Genomic DNA, 17,629 nt, shown 5'->3' on the forward strand with positions numbered 1-17,629 from the left:
ACTGAGTAATTATAAATCATGGATGCTCAAGAGGGCAGAATTAGAGGAGCGCAGACATCTTGGGGGGTTGTGGGGCTGGAGGAGATTACAGAGATAGGGAGGGGCGAGGGCCATGGAGGGATTTGAACACAAGACGAGAATTTTGAAATCGAGGTGTTGCTTAACCAGGAGCCAAAGTAGGTCAGCGAGCACAGGGGGTGATGGGTGAGCGGGACTCGGTGTGGGTTAGGACACGGGGCAGCGAGCACAGGGGGTGATGGGTGAGCGGGACTCGGTGCGAGTTAGGACACGGGGCAGCGAGCACAGGGGGTGATGGGTGAGCGGGACTCGGTGTGGGTTAGGACACGGGGCAGCGAGCACAGGGGTTGATAGGCGAGCGGGACCCGGTGCGAGTTAGGACACGGGGCAGCGAGCACAGGGGTTGATAGGCGAGCGGGACTCGGTGCGAGTTAGGGCACGGGGCAGCCAAGTTTTGGATCACCTCTAGTTTACGTAGGGTGGAACTTGGGAGCCAGCCAGGAGTGCGGTGGAATAGCCAAGTCCAGAGGTAACAAAGACATGGATGAGGGCTTCAGCAGGGTGATAATGACCAGCTGATCCCTGCTGTCAGACTACTGAGTTAGGATGAAAGATTGGAAAAATTTGGTCTTTTCAGGCTTTAAAAAGGAGATTGAGAGGATACCTCTCGGAGCAATGTCAGAGATAGTACGCCATTAGCAGCCATGCCTTCAAGTGCCTGGGCCCCAAGCTCTGGAATTCCCTCATAAACCTCGCCGCCTTGCTCTCCTCCTTTAAGACACTCCTTAAAACCCAATCTTGGGCCAAGCTTTTAGTCACCTGTCCTAATATCCCCTTAATGGGGCTCAGTGCCAAATTTCGTTTGCCAGCGCTCCTGTGAAGTCCCTTCGGACATTTTACTATTTTAAAAGCGCTATATAAATGCAAGTTTTTATTGTTGTTGCGGGACAAGGGGCCACACATTCAAACTAACGAGAGGTAAAATTAGGTCTGATGTCGTGATATTCTTCATTCAAAGAGTGATTAACACATGGAATGGACACATGGGTGGCGGCGTAGCAAAAATCATAATCATTAAAGACTTGCATTTCTATAGCACCTTTCACGACCACTGGACCTCCCAAAGCGCTTTACAGCCAATGAAGTACTTTTCAAAAGTGTAGTCACTTTTGTAATAAGGGAATAAGGGGTTATGGGGAGCGGGCAGGGAAGTGAACCTGAGTCCATGATCAGATCAGCCATGATCGTATTAAATGGCGGAGCAGGCTCGAGCGGCCGTATGGCCTACTCCTGCTCCTATTTCTTATGTTATGTAGGAAACACAGCAGCTAATTTGCGCACAGCAAGCTCCCACAAACAGCAATATAATAATGCCCCAGATAATCTGTTTTAGTGATATTGATTAAGGGATAAATATTGGCCCCAGGACACCGGGGATAACTCCCCTGCTCTTCTGCGAAATAGTGGCCGTGGGATCTTCTACGTCCACCTGAGAAGGGGCAGACAGAGCCTCGGTTTAACGTCTCATCTGAAAGACGGCACCTCCGTCAGTGCGGCGCTCCCTCAGCACTGCACTGCGAGTGTCAGCCTGGATTGTGGGCTCAAGTCTCTGAGTGGGACTCGAACCCACAACCTTATGACTCAGAGGTGTGTGACCGAGAGCGAGAGCGACGCACTGAGCCACGGCTGACACTATCCAACTAAGAAAGTGGATTCTGCGACGGAAGGACAAGATAGACACTGACTGCGGGTATTTCCTGTTTGAATGAGTTAGGATCAGCCTCACGAGTGTGTGAGCAGATACTTCAGGAACAAGGGATGGTGATGACGGTGATTGTGGTGTTGGTGGTAACGACAGCGGTGATAATGATGATCGTGGGGGTGGCGGCTGTGATCGTGCTATGCAATAACAGCTGCCCAACAAAGCAAAGCGCTTGGTGACGTTCCCGAGACATCAATGCCTGCTTCTCTTTCTGCCGACCCCCTGCTCCGGGCAATAAAAAAGGAACGACCCCCTCCCAGCTCACCTCATAAACTGGCTGAAGGCCTTGTAGTTAGTTAAAGTGCAGTAGTCGTCCTCGGTGAATACGTGGTCCACATCTTCCAGTCCCCAGTCCTCCAGGAGCCGGACAGAGGTTTTCGGCTCGGCCTGTGTGTGTGGGGGGGGGAATGGGAGAGAGAGAGAGCGAGAGAGAGAACACACCACATTATTACTAGTACAAAAGCTCAATACAAGCTCGAGGAACAGCACTTCCATCGTTTCTTTAGGCACTTTACAGTCTTCTGGACTCAACATCGAGTTCAACAATTTCAGACCTTAACCTCTGCTCATATTTTGCTCCCATTCCTCCTTTTTTTTTTTAAACCCCTCCTCCTCCTCCCCTCCCCAGATCTTATGTTTTTTTCCCTCTCTGGCAGCTGGTAATTATTCTGCTATTCACACCATCGACTCATCTTTTTCTAACTCCTGCCATTACCATTTCAAGTCGGCCCATCATCCCTTTGTCTCTCTAATCTCTCCCGTCTTCCACCCTATCACAGACCTTCCCTTTTGTTCTTTCCTCCCCTTCCCCTTCCCCTTTCAGTGCTCCTGCAGAATCTGTTCATTTCGAACAGTTCTGACGAAGGGTCATCGACCTGAAACGTTAACTGTTTCTCTCTCCACAGATGCTGCCTGACCCGCTGAGTATTTCCTGCATTCTCTGTTTTGATATTACATTCCGCCTGGCCTTGAATCATACACCACAGCCCCCTGTGCCTGTGCCAGCTCTTGCAAAGAGCTCTCCAATTCGTCCCACTCCCCTGCTCTTCCCCCATAGCGCTGCAAATTTTTCCTTTTCAATCCCCTCTTAAAAGTTACTACTCAATCTGCAACGCATTCCAGATCAGAACAACTTGTGTAAATACAATACTCCTCATGGATCCCTCTGGTTCTTCTGCCAATTACCGTCGATCAGTTTCCTCTGATTACCGATCCTCATGCCAGTGCAAGCAGTTTTTTTCCGATCTACTTTATCAAAAGCCCTCAGCAATTTCCACGGGAGCACAGCCTAACATCACGATCCTGGAGCAGCAGGCACGATTCCCTCAGTACCTCAGTGTCACAGCAGGTTGCTGCTCCGAGGCCCCTTGTGTCCGAATCCTTAACCTCACAACAAGTAAACACCATGTTTCCTCCCCTTTTTGGAGGTGCGGTATCCCCAGATTTAGTTTTTCTCCTTGAAATTATCGGTAGCCAATTTAGCACGTTGCCATACTGGACTACAGTCGGTACATGGTTTCCTCATCATCATGGCAGTCCCTCGGAATCGAGGAAGACTTGTTTCCATTCTTAAAATATGAGTCCTTAGGTGGCTGAACAGTCCAATACGAGAAACCACAGTCTGTCACAGATGGGACAGACAGTGGTTGAAGGAAAGGGTGGGTGGGACTGGTTTGCCGCACGCTCTTTCCGCTGCCTGCGCTTGCTTTCTGCATGCTCTCGGTGACGAGATTCAAGATGCTCAGCGCCCTCCTGGATGCACTTCCTCCACTTAGGGCGGACTGGTCTTTGGCCCAGGGACTCCCAGGTGTCGGTGGGGATGTTGCACTTTATCAGGGAGGCTTTGAAGGTGTCCGTGTAACGTTTCCTCTGCCCACCTTTGGCTCGTTTGCCGTGAAGGAGTTCCGAGTAGAGCGCTTGCTTTGGGAACCTTGTGTCCGGCGTGCGGACGATGTGGCCTGCCCAGCGGAGCTGATCAACTGTGGTCAGTGCTTCAATGCTGGGGCTTCCTTCCCATTAGGTGGTCAGGAAGGAATAACTCAAAAGCAATGTTCCGTCCAATTTATTTTTTTGGCCCGTGCCGCCCCTTTAGGGGCCGTGCAGGGACATTTAAATGTCTGCACATGCGCGGTTTGTCATTTAAAGGCCGGCGCACCGGCTGCGGGGGACCTCCAGACCGCTGCACAGCTAAAAGGGAACATTGCTCAAAGGAAAGTTACGCAAGGTGGCCCTGCATTTTCAAGCACTTGTATGATGAGACGGGGTTGCAAGGGTTAAATTATGAGGACAGGTTGCATAAACTTGGCTTGGTAGGAAAAACATAAGGACAAAGTATTATTTAAATGGTGATAGCTTGGAATGTGTCGATGTACAGAGGGACCTGGGTGTCCTTGTACACCAGTCAGTGAAAGCAAACATGCAGGTGCAGCAAGCAGTTATGGCCTTCATTGCAAGAGGATGTGAGTACAGGAGCAAGGATGTCTTATACAGGGCCCTGGTGAGACCACACCTGGAGTATTGTGCAGAGTTTTGGTCTCCTTACCTAAGAAAGGATACACTTGCCATAGAGGGAGTGCAGCGAAAGTTCACCAGACTGATTCCTGGGATGACAGGACTGTCGTATGAGGAGAGATTGGGTCGACTGGGCTTGTATTCACTAGGATTTAGAAGAATGAGAGGGGATCTCATTGAAACGTACAAAATTCTGACTGGGTGGGACAGACTGGATGCGGGGAGGATGTTTCCCCGGGCTGGGAAGTCTAGAACAAGGGGTCACAGTCTCAGGATACGGGGTAGGAAATTTAGGACCGAGATAAGGAGAAATATTTTCATTCAAAGGGTGGCGAACCTGTGCAATTCTCTACCACAGAAGGTTGTGGAGACCAAATCACTGAATATATTTAAGAGGGTGATAGATAGATTTCGAGAAACAAAAGGCATCAAGGGGTATGGGGAAAAAGCGGGAATATGGTGTTGAGATAGAGGATCAGCCATGATCATATTGAATGACGGTGCAGACTCGAAGGGCCGAATGGCCTACTACTGCTCCTGTTTCTATGTATTCTCTCGCATATAGAAGATTAAGGGGTGATCTGATCAAGGTGTTAAAAATGATAAAAGGATTCGATAGGGTAGATAGAGATAAACTATTTCCTCTGGTGGGGGGAGTCCAGAACATAGAAATTTACAGCGTAGAAAGAGGTCATTTTGGCCCATCGTGTCCGTGCCGGCCGACAAAGAGCCACACGGCCCTCAGTCAGCAGCCCTAAAGGTTAAATCTCAACCTATGAACAACGAACAATGGCGGAAAGGTAAAGAGCACCCGGCCCAACCAGTCCGCCTCACACAACTGCGACACCCCTTATACTGAAACATTCTACACTCCACCCCAACCGGAGCCAAGTGATCTCCTGGGAGAGGCAAAAACCAGATAAAAACCCAAGCCAATTTAGGGAGAAAAAAAATCTGGGAAAATTCCTCTCCGACCCATCCAGGCGATCGAAACTAGTCCAGATCATCACCCTGGCTGTATTCTATTCCCTGCAGTACTTACCATTATATCTGCGCCGTCCAACAAAAGGTCATCCAGTCTAATCCCAATTACCAGCTCTCGGTCCGTAACCTTGCAGGTTACTGCACTTTAAGTGCCCATCCAACCATCTCTTAAAAGTGGTGAGGGTTTCTGCATCCACCACTCTTCCAGGCAGCGAGTTCCAGATCCCCACAACCCTCTGCATAAAGAAGCCCCCCTGCCCCTCAAATACCCTTTAAACCTTCCACCAACCACCTTAAAACTATGCCCCCTCGTAATAGACCCCCCCCGCCAATGGAAAGAGACCCTTACTATCCACTATATCCAGGCCCCTCAATATTTTGTACACCTCAATGAGGTCTCCTCTCAACTTCCTCTGTTCCAATGAGAGCAAACCCAGCCTATCCAATCTGTCCTCATAACAAAGATTCTCCATTCCAGGCAGCATCCTAGTAAATCGCCTCTGCACCCTCTCCAGTGCAATCACGTCCTTCCTACAATACGGCGACCAGATCTGCACGCAGTACTCCAGCTGTGGCCTAAGCAAAGTATTATACAATTTAAGCATAACCTCCCTGCTCTTATATTCTATGCCTCGGCCAATAAAGGCAAGCATTCCGTATGCCTTCTTAACCACCTTATCCACCTGGCCTGCTACTTTCAGGGATCTACAGACAAGCGCAAGGGGTCATCACCTTAAAATTAGAGCCAGGTCGTTCAGGGGTAATGTCAGGAAGCACTTCTTCACATAAAGGGTGGTGGAAATCTTGAACTCTCTCCCCCAAAAGCTGTTGAGGCTGGGGGTCAATTGGAAAATTCACAACTGAGTCGGATAGATTTGTGTCAGGTGAGGATATGAAGGGTTACGGAGCCAAGGCGGGTGGATGGAGTTAAGATACAGATCAGCCATGATCTCATTGAATGGCGGAGCAGGCTCGAGGAGCTGAGTGGCCTCCTGCTGTTCCTGTGCAGACGGCGAATGGAATGAGAATGCAGTGTTGCCGCGGGGCTGGGACCAGGGGAAACATCACCTTTCTTTCTCCGTCCCACCGCCACGAAAGGGTGTGGATGCCAAGGGGTCAATTGGAGCTTTCAAGGCGGAGATCAATAGATTGTTGTTGGATGAGGGTATCAAGGGGTTTTGGATCAAAGGCGAGTGAATATACATGGAGTTAAGATGTAGATCAGCCATGATCTAACGGAATGGTACAGCAGGCCCAAAGGGCTGAATGGCCACTGAGCCAGAGGGGACCTAGACGTTAACTGATCCGAGAGGGAGCTGACGGGAAGAAGCTGCGATGTGCTTGCTGGCCGACAGGCCCTACCAATCCAATCCGTAGAAGAGGATAAGTGTGAAGGACGTTGGAGGACACAGAAAAAAAACTTGCATTTATATAGCACCGGACTCAAAGCGCTTTACAGCCAGTGAAGTACTTTCTGAAGTATAGTCATTGTTGTAATGTGGGAAATGCGGCAGCCAATGTTCGTACAGCAACGTGATAATGATCGGATAATCTGTTTTTTTAGTGATTTTGATTGAGGGATAAATATTGGCCCAGGACACCGGGGATAACTCCCCTGTTCTTCTTCGAAATAGTGGCCGTGGGATGTTTTACGTCCACCTGAGAGCAGACGGGGCCTCGGTTTAACGTCTCACCCAAATGATGACAGCTCCCCCCAGTGCGGCACTCCCTCAGTACTGCACTAGGAGTGTCACCCTAGATTTATCGACTCAAAGTCCCTGGAGTGGGAGTCGAACCCACAACCTCCCAAGTCAGAGGCGAGTGTGCGACCCACTGAGCCACGGCTGAAACCGTTACCTTGCGACCTTCCTCCCCATCATCTTCGGCATCCTGGTCCTTTTTCCGTCGCTTGATTTTCTTCTCTTTCTTCTCCTTCCGTTTCTTTCTCTTTTTCTTGCCGAAGTCGCTGCCGCCGCTGTCCGATTTCTCCTTTAGCTCTTCCAGCTCCGAGGCGATTTCGTCCTCGCTTTCCTGTTTTGGACCAAACACAGGCCAAGTGGGTTTTAAAATCTCTCAGCGAGAACTCAAGCTAGTTGCTCACCGCCAGGAATTACGTCAAATTTTACAGAACAGAAACGGGCCGGTGGTGTTTATGCTCCACGCAAGCCTCCTCGAACCTCTCTTCATTTCACCCTATCAGCATATCCTTCTATTCCTTTCGCCCTCAAGTGTTTATCCAGCTTCCCCCTAAATGCAGCTATGCTATTCGCCTCAACCACTCCCCGTGGTAGCGAGTTCCACATTCATTGTCCCCGGCTCTCTGAGTCTCTCTGGCGCGCTCTCTCTCGGGCGCACTCTCTCCTTCCTGCTTTTTTTTCCCCTCTCTCTCTCTCCGTGCTTGCTCGTGATCTGGTGTGAGGGCTGAAACAGTGAATTACTTACATGCTCCTCCGTTAGGGGGTTGTGTACAGGCTACTGGTCAGAGGCAGTGGAGGGACAGGCCATCCCGGGCTGAACTGCTCCGGCAGCAACACTCTGGTCCAGTGTGGGTCACGGAGCAGGGGCACGGTGCACAACTTCCCTTCAATCCACATGGAGACACATGGCTGCTTCCCCCTCCCCCTCCCCACCCACCCCACCCCACTTGCTCCTTCTCCCTCACTCTCTTCCCCACCCACCCCCGCCCCCCAACCTCTCCGTCTCCCCTCCTCTGCTTGCTCCTTCTCGCTCACTCTCTCCCTTTCCCCACTCGCTCCTTCTCCCTCTCCCTCTCCCCACTTGTTCCTTCTCTCTGCTTCTCTCCCCGCCCGCTCGCTCCTTCTCTCTCCCTCCCCCCCCCCTCCCCCTACATGCACTAACAAAAGCTCAAGGTAGGCAGACACACCGGAGCTGCTCCTGGACCTACTGGGTTGCTTTAATGAGCCCTGGCTCTTTTTTTTTAATTTAAGCTCCCCTCCCCCACACCAATCTTCTTTCCCCTTCCTTCCTCTCAGCTCCCGCCTGGAACATGCTGCCCTCTGGTGCCGAGCGACTCATCCTTTACAGCGTGTGCGCCTAGCCACTGAGTGTTGGCACGGCACACACAAAAGGAGCTTGACCCTGACCTCTACACACCGGTACAAAAACACACACACACACACACACACACACACACACACACACACACACACAGAGGCGCGCACACACACACACACACACACACACACACACACACACACAGAGGCGCACAGTCTGGCAGAGCTAGCGCAGGTAACCAAAAGCTTGGTCAAAGTAGTATGTTCGAAGGAGCATCTTGAAGGAGGGAAGACAGGTAGCGAGGTTTCGGCAGGGAGTTCCAGAGTTTGGGGCCTAGGCAACAGAAGGCATGGTCACTAATGTGGAGCAATTAGAATAGGGTATTGGTGAGGCCACACCTGGAATACTGCGTGCAGTTTTGGTTTCCATATTTACGAAAGGATATACTTGCTTTGGAGGCAGTTCAGAGAAGGTTCGCTAGGTTGATTCCGGGGATGAGGGGGTTGACTTATGAGGAAAGGTTGAGTAGGTTGGGCCTCTACTCATTGGAATTCAGAAGAATGAGAGGTGGTCTTATCGAAACGTATAAGATTATGAGGGGGCTCGACAAGGTGGATGCAAAGAGGATGTTTCCACTGATGGGGGAAGACTAGAACTAGGGAGCATGATCTTAGAATAAGGGGCCGCCCATTTAAAACTGAGATGAGAAGAAATTTCTTCTCTCAGAGGGTTGTAAATCTGTGGAATTCGCTGCCTCAGAGAGCTGTGGAAGCTGGGACAATTTAAGACAGAAATAGACAGTTTCTTAAATGATAAGGGGATAAGGAGTTATGGGGAGCAGGCAGGGAAGTGGAGCTGAGTCCATGATCAGATCAGCCATAATCTTATTGACTGGCGGAGCAGGCTCGAGGGGCCGTATGGCATACTCCTGCTCCCATTTCTTATGTAATCAGGGATGCTCAAGACGGCAGAATTAGAGGAGCGCAGAGATCTCGGGGGGGGGGGGGGTTGTGGAGGAGATTACAGAGATAGGGAGGGGCGAGGGCCATGGAGGGATTTGAAAACAAGGGTGAGAATTTTGAAATCGAGGTGCTGCTTAACCAGGAGCCAATGTAGGTCAGTGAGCACAGGGGGTGATGGGTGAGCGGGACTTGGTGCGAGTTAGGACATGGGGCAGCAAGCACAGGGGGTGATGGGTGAGCGGGACTCAGTGAGAGTTAGGACACGGGGCAGCGAGCACAGGGGGGTGATGGGTGAGCGGGACTTGGTGCGAGTTAGGACACGGGGCAGCGAGCACAGGGGGTGATGGGTGAGCGGGACTTGGTGCGAGTTAGGACACGGGGCAGCGAGCACAGGGGGGGTGATGGGTGAGCGGGACTTGGTGCGAGTTAGGACACGGGCTGCTTATATAACTCAAGGAGGTTAGACCGAAGCTAACTGTATCCCTGGCTATGATGGGCCAACCACACAGTGCAGCAGTTGAGCTTAGCTCAATCAATCACTCTAGCCTGTTGTAGATCTTGAACGCTGAGTGATCCCCTTCCCTTGGGCAATTCTGAATGAGATATGTGCTTGTGACATGCCGGGGGCTGCTAGCAAAGGTTAATAGAGTGTTAAAAGGAATTGTGCTGTTCCAAATTTCAGATAACTGCACACGGTCATACTGTTATTACCTTAAAGGAGCATACATGGTGGAACTGACCCACTACATATTATATCCAACAGTCAGTCCCAAAAACAACAGCAAATTGCATTTATATAGTGCCTTTAACATAGTAAAACATCCCAAGGTGCTTCACAGCAGCGATTATCAAACAAAATTCAACACACGAGCCACATAAAGTAATGTTAGGACAGGTGGCGGGTTTTAAGCAATAGATAGAGCTCGAGAGGCGGGGAGGTTTAGGGAGGGAATTCCAGAGCTTGGGGCTCAGACAGCTTGGCCGCCAATGGTGGAGCGATAAAAATCAGGGATGCACAAGAGGCCGGAATTGGAGGAGCGCAGAGACCTCGGAGAGGTTGTCAGGTTGTCGGAGATTACAGCAAGGCTGTGGAGGGATTTGAACACACAGGATGAGAATTTTTAAAATCAAGGCGTTGCCGGACCAATACAGGTCAGCGAGGACCGGGGGGGGCGGTTGATGGGTGAACAGGACTCAGTGCGAGTTAAGAAAATTCTGACGGGATTGGACAGATTAGATGCAGGAAGAATGTTCCCGATGTTGGGGAAGTCCAGAACCAGGGGCCACCGTCTAAGGATAAGGGGTAAGCCATTTAGGACCGAGATGAGGAGAAACTTCTTCACCCAGAGAGTGGTGAACCTGTGGAATTCCCTACCGCAGAGAGTTGTTGATGCCAGTTCGTTAGATATATTCAAGAGGGAGTTAGATATGGCCCAGACGGCTAAAGAGATCAAGGGGTATGGAGAGAAAGCAGGAAAGGGGCACTGAGGGAATGATCAGCCATGATTTTATTGAATGGTGGTGCAGGCTCGAAGGGCCGAATGGCCTACTCCTGCACCTATTTTCTATGTTTCTAGGACTCGGGGCAGCAGATCTTTGGATGAGCTGAAGTTTACGGAGGGTGGAAGATGGGAGGTTGGCCAGGGTTGCGTTGGAATAGTCGAGTCTGGAGTCACCGGGGACCAGGGAGAGCTGCAAGGCTTGGATCATCAAAACATAACAGCAGGAGCAGGACATATGGGCCTCCCGAGCCTGCTCCACCATTCTGTAAGATCATGGCTGATCATCGACCCCAACTCCACTTTCCCACCCGATCCCCATGTCCCTCGATTCCCCTAGAGTCCAAAAATCAGGACACAGTGGTGACTTTTTGCTGGTTTATCTAGCATAATGGACACAAGCAGATTCAATAATCAAGAGAACTGGGTATATACTTGAAAGGAAAAACTTGCAGGGCTATGGGGAAAGAGTGGTGGCTGGAGGAAAGATTGGGACTAATCGGACAGCTCTTTCAAAGAGCCAGCATGGGCACGATGGGTCAAGTGGACTGTGCTGTGTGAGTCTATCAGTCTATCTGCTGCAGTCTACAAACTCACACACTTCCCCCCCCCCCCCCCCCACCCCACCACCCCCCCCACACCCAAGGCGCTTCACCTGAGAGCAGACGGGGCCTCGGTTTAACATCTCTTCCGAAAGACGGCACCTCCGACAGTGCAGTACTCCCTCAGCACTGGGAGTGTCAGCCTAGATATATGTGCTCAAGTCCCTGGAGTGGGACTTGAAACCACAATCTTCTGACTCAAGAGGCGAGTGTGCTGCCCACTGAGCCACAACTGACATTGTCAGACGTTGAACCGAGGCCCCGTCTGCTCTCTCGGGTGGACATAAAAGAACTCACGGCCACTATTTTGAAGAAGAACAACGGGAGTTCTCCCCGGTGTCCTGGGGCCAATATTTACCCCTCAACCAACATAACATAAAAACAGATTATCTGTGTCATGTATCTCACACTACTGTATATAACTGTATCTTACCATGCTATACATGACTGTAACTAGATATGACCTGTAACCACAAGCATACTTTACCACCAGGGGTGCACTTGCAGGGGATACTGCACACCTGTCCCACACAGGTATATAAAGGCAGGTTTCAGGCAAGTGTGGCACTCGAGAGCTGTGAAATAAAGGTGCAGGTCCAGAGTGACCTTGAGTTCAGCATGTGCCTCGTGCAAGTCTGTACTGCCGGGTCAGGACTTTACAATCTGGGTCATTACCACATTGCTGTTTGTGGGAGCTTGTTGTACGCAAATTGGCTGCCGCGTTTCCCACATTACAACAGTGACTACACTACAAAAAAGTACTTCATTGGCCGTAAAGCACTTCGAGACGTCCGGTGGTCTTGAAAGGTGCTATATAAATGCAAGTCTGTCTTTTTTAAAACAGCTAACCCTCCCACTCCCTGTGAACAATGCCACAGGAGATCTGCCAGTTGCGTACAGGTGCAAAATTATTTCACACATTTGCAAATTTTATTTGAGAGGTCAAGGAGCCATTAATATCCCAAACCAGATGCCAGGCTGTTCCATTTCCCTCTTTCCTTTACATTGCATCTATTTAACTTACTTCCTTTGCTTTGAAATACATTCTGCACAGTTGAAAGACTGAACCTGCCGGGGGTTCCTTTCTCTAAAGAGAAGGCTGAGGGGGTGACCTGAAAGAGGTCTTTAAAATGATGAAGGGTTTTACATAAGAACATAAGAATTAGGAACAGGAGTAGGCCATCTAGTCCCTCGAGCCTGCCCCGCCATTCAATAAGATCATGGCTGATCTGGTCGTGGACTCAGCTCCACCTACCCGCCCTCTCCCCGTAACCCTAATTCCCTTATTGCTTAAAAATCTATCTATCTTTGACTTGAAAACATTCAATGAGCTAGCCTCAACTGCTTCCTTGGGCAGAGAATTCCACAGATTCACAACCCTCTGGGAGAAGAAATTCTTTCTCAACTCGGTTTTAAATTGGCTCCTCCGTATTTTGAGGCTGTGCCCCCTAGTTCTAGTCTCCCTGACCAGTGGAAACAACCTCTCTGCCTCCATCTTGTCTATCCCTTTCATGATTTTAAATGTTTCTATAAGATCACCCCCCATCCTTCTGAACTCCAAGGAGTAAAGACCCAGTCTACACAATCTATCATCATAAGGTAACCCCCTCATTTCTCGAATCAGCCTAGTGAATCGTCTCTGTACCCCTTCCAAAGCTAGTATATCCTTCCTTAAGTAAGGTGAACAAAACTGCACGCAGTACTCCAGGTGCGGCCTTACCAATACCTTATACAGTTGCAGCAACACCTCCCTGCTTTTGTACTCCATCCCTTTCGCAATGAAGGCCAACATTCCATTTGCCTTCCTGATTACCTGCTGCACCTGCAAACTAACCTTTTGGGAGTTTTATGCACAAGGACCCCCAGGTCCCTCTGCACCACAACATGTTGTAATTTCTCCCCATTCAAATAATATTCCCTTTTACTGTTGTTTTTCCCCAAGTTGGATGACCTCACACTTTCCGACATTGTATTCCATCTGCCAAACCTTAGCCCATTCGCTTAACCTATCCAAATCTCCTTGTCGCCTCTCTGAGTCCTCTACACAACCCGCTTTCCCACTAATCTTAGTGTCATCTGCAAATTTTGTTGCACTACACTCTGTCCCCTCCTCTAGGTCATCTATGTATATTGTAAACAGTTGTGGTCCCAGCACTGATCCCTGTGGCACACCACTAACCACTGATTTCCAACCGGAAAAGGACCCATTTATCCCGACTCTCTGCTTTCTGTTCGCCAGCCAATTCTCTATCCATGCGAATACATTTCCTCTGACTCCGCGTACCTTTATCTTCTGCAGTAACCTTTTGTGTGGCACCTTATCGAATGCCTTTTGGAAATCTAAATACACCACATCCATCGGTACACCTCTATCCACCATGCTCGTTATATCCTCAAAGAATTCCAGTAAGTTAGTTAAACATGATTTCCCTTTCATGAATCCATGTTGCGTCTACTTGATTGCACTATTCCTATCCAGATGTCCCGCTATTTCTTCCTTAATGATAGTTTCAAGCATTTTCCCCACTACAGATGTTAAACTAACCGGCCTATCTTTTGCCTGCCCCCCTTTTTAAACAGAGGCGTTACATTAGCTGCTCTCCAATCCGCTGGTACCTCCCCAGAGTCCAGAGAATTTTGGTAGATTATAACAAATGCATCTGCTATAACTTCCGCCATCTCTTTTAATACCCTGGGATGCATTTCATCAGGACTAGGGGACTTGTCTACCTTCAATCCCATTAGTCTGTCCAGCACTACCTCCCTAGTGATAGTGATCATCTCAAGGTCCTCCCTTCCCACATTCCTATGACCAGAAATTTTTGGCAGGATAGGATAGGATAGACGAGGAGATGTTTCCACTTGTAGGGGGGAGTCCAGAACTAGGGGCCATAAATATAAGAAATAGGAGCAGGAGTAGGCCATACAGCCCCTTGAGCCTGCTCCGCCATTCAGCAAGATCATGGCTGATCATACACCACGTTCCCACCCGATCTCCATATCCCTCGATTACCCGAGACTCCAAAAATCTATCGATCTCACCCTTGAATATATTCAGAGACTCAGCATCCACATCCCTCTGGGGCAGAGAATTCCAAAGATTCAAACCCTCAGAAGAAATTCCTCCTCATCGGTCTTAAAAGGCCGACCACTTTTCCTGAGTCTGTGCCCCTTGGTTCTAGACTCTCCCGCCAGGGGGAAACAACCTACATAAGAACATAAGAAATAGGAGCAGGAGTAGGCCATAAGGCCCCTCGAGCCTGCTCCGCCATTCGACATGATCATGGCTGATCTGATCATGAACTCAGCTCCACTCCCCATAACCCCTTATTCCCTTATCGGTTAAGAAACTGTCTATTTCTGTCTTAAATTTATTCAATGTCCCAGCTTCCACAGCTCTCTGAGGCAGCGAATGCCACAGAGTCACAACGCTCAGAGAAGAAATTTTTCCTCATCTCAGTTTTAAATGGGTGGCCCCTTATTCTAAGATCATGCCCTCTAGTTCTAGTCTTCCCCATCAGTGGAAACATCCTCTCTGCATCCACCTTGTCAAGCCCCCTCATAATCTTATACATTTCTATAAGACCACCTCTCATTCTTCTGAATTCCAATGAGTAGACGCCCAACCTACTCAGCCTCTCTCATAAGTCAACCTCCTCATCCCCGGAATCAGCCTAGTGAACCTTCTCTGAACTGCCTTCACAGAAATTATATCCTTTCATAAATATGGAAACCAAAACTGCACGCAGTATTCCAGGTGTGGCCTCACCAATACCCTGTACAGTTGTAGCAGGACTTCTCTGCTTTTATACTCCATCCCCTTTGCAATAAAGGCCAAGATACCATTGGCCTTCCTGATCACTTGCTGTACCTACATACTATCCTTTTGAGTTTCATGCACAAGTACCCCCAGGTCCCGCTGTACGGCAGCACTTTGCGATCTTTCTCCATTTAAATAATAACTTGCTCTTTGATTTTTTTTCTGTCAAAATGCATGACCTCACACTTTCCAACCACTCAGTATCTACCCCGTCATGAGATCACCTCTCATTCTTCTAAACTCCAGAGAGTATAGGACCATTCTACATAATCTCTCATCATAAGACAACCCTCTCATCCAGGAATCAATCTGGTGAACCTCCGTTGCACCGCCTCCAAGGCAAGTATATCCTTCCTTAGATAAGGAGACCAAAACTGTGCACAGTACTCCAGGTGAAAGTGCATCCGGGAGGGCGTTGAGCACTTCGAGTCTCAACGTCGAGAGCATGCAGAAATCAAGCACGGGCAGCGGAAGGAGCGTGCAGCAAACCAGACTCCCCACCCACCCTTTCCCTCAACGACTGTCTGTCCCACCTGTGACAGAGTCTGTGGCTCTCGTATTGGACTGTTCAGCCACCAAAGAACTCACTTCAGGAGTGGAAGCAAGTCTTCCTCGATTCTGAGGGACTGCCGATGCTGATGATGATGATGATGGTGATGGTGGTGGTCTCACCAAGACCCTGTACAATTGTAGCAACACTTCCTCACTCTTATACACCAACCCCTTTGTAATAAAGGACAACATTCCATTTGCCTTCCTTATTGCTTGCTGTACCTGCATACTAGCTTTCTGTGCTTTATTAAGATAGTCATTAATAAATCCAACAGGGAATTCAGGAGAAACTTCTCTACCCCGGGAGCGGTCAGAATGTGGAACTCGCTACCAATATTCCCTCTAATTTTTCTGTGCGCTTTAACACAGTAGCAGCTCTGTTGGTCGGAGCGTAAACCAGGAAATAGTGGGGGCTTGTAAAAAGGGAACAGCAATAATCATGAATGATTTTAACCTCCATATTGATTGGACAAATCAAATTGGTCTGGGTAGCCTTGAGGAGTTCATAGAGTTCATAAGGTACGGGTTCCTTGAGCAGTATGTAATGGAACCAACCAGGGGGCAGGCTATCTTAGATCTGGTCCTGTGTAATGAGACAGAATTAATAAACAATCTACTAGTAAAGGATCCCCTTGGAATGAGTGATCATAGCATGATTGAGTTTCAAATTCAGATGGAGGGTGAGAAAGTTGGATCTCAAACCAGCGTACTAAGCTTAAATAAAGGAGACTATGAAGGTATGAGGGCAGAGTTGGCTAAAGTGGACTGGGAAAATAGATTAAAGTGTCGGACGGTTGATGAACAGTAGTGTACATTTAAGGAGATATTTCACAACTCTCAAGAAAAATATATTCCAGTGAGGAGGAAAGGGTGCAAGTGAAAAGATAGCCAACCGTGGCGAACTAAAGAAATAAAGGACGGTATCCGATTAAAAACAAGGGCATACAATGTGGCCAAAACTAGTGGGAGGACAGAAGACTGGGAAGCTTTTAAAAGCCAGCAAAGAATGACTAAAAAAATGATTAAGAAAGGGAAGATAGACTATGAAAGTAAACTAGCACAAAATATAAAAACAGATAGCAGGAGTTTCTCTAGGTATATAAAAAGGAAAAGAGTGGCTAAAGTAAATGTTGGTCCCTTAGAGGACGAGACCGGGGTACTAGTAATGGGGAACATGGAGATGGCAGAAACTCTGAACAAATATTTTGTATCAGTCTTGTATCAGTAGAGGACACTAACAATATTCCAACAGTAGATAGTCAAGGGGCTATAGGCGGGGGAGGAACTTAACACAATCACAATCACTAAGGAGGTGGTACTCAGTAAGATAATGGGACTAAAGACGGATAAATCCCCTGGACCTGATGGCTTGCATCCTTGGGTCTTAAGAGAAGTAGCGGCAGGGATTGTGGATGCATTGGTTATAATTTACCAAAATTCCCTGGATTCTAGAGAGGTCCCAGCAAATTGGAAAACTGCAAATGTAACGACCCTATTTAAAAAAGGAGGCAGACAAAAAGCAGGAAACTATAGACCAGTTAGCCTAACATCTGTGGTTGGGAAAATATTGGAGTCCATTATTAAAGAAGCAGTAGCAGGACATTTGGAAAAGCAAAGTTCATTCAGGCAGAGTCAGCATGGATTTATGAAGGGGAAGTCATGTTTGACAAATTTGCTGGAATTCTTTCAGGATGTAACGAACAGGGTGGATAAAGGGGAACCAGTGTATTTGGACTTCCAGAAGGCATGTGACAAGTGCCACATAAAAGGTTACTGCACAAGATAAAAGTTCACGGGGTTGGGGGTAATCTATTAGCATGGATAGAGAATTGGCTAACTAACAAAGAGTCGGGATAAATGGTTCATTCTCTGGTTGGCAACCAGTAACTAATGGGGTGCCGCAG

General features: G+C 48.7%; 1 protein-coding gene across 2 annotated transcripts in view; it reads right to left on the minus strand.

The window, feature by feature from the left end:
* The window catches only part of LOC139232644 (chromodomain-helicase-DNA-binding protein 3-like), a 115,758-nt gene that overhangs the window by 91,152 nt on the left and 6,977 nt on the right, over window positions 1-17,629 (minus strand). For both annotated transcript variants that reach the window (XM_070863093.1, XM_070863094.1), the window contains exons 3-4: window positions 7,133-7,306; window positions 2,046-2,167 (exon numbers count right to left, since the gene is read on the minus strand). In XM_070863093.1, coding sequence (XP_070719194.1) covers window positions 2,046-2,167; window positions 7,133-7,306 — 296 coding nt within the window. The remainder of the gene's footprint in view (window positions 1-2,045; window positions 2,168-7,132; window positions 7,307-17,629) is intronic.

This window comes from Pristiophorus japonicus, chromosome 20 (genome assembly GCF_044704955.1).
Source record: "Pristiophorus japonicus isolate sPriJap1 chromosome 20, sPriJap1.hap1, whole genome shotgun sequence".
In the NCBI taxonomy this organism is placed as follows: domain Eukaryota; kingdom Metazoa; phylum Chordata; class Chondrichthyes; family Pristiophoridae; genus Pristiophorus; species Pristiophorus japonicus.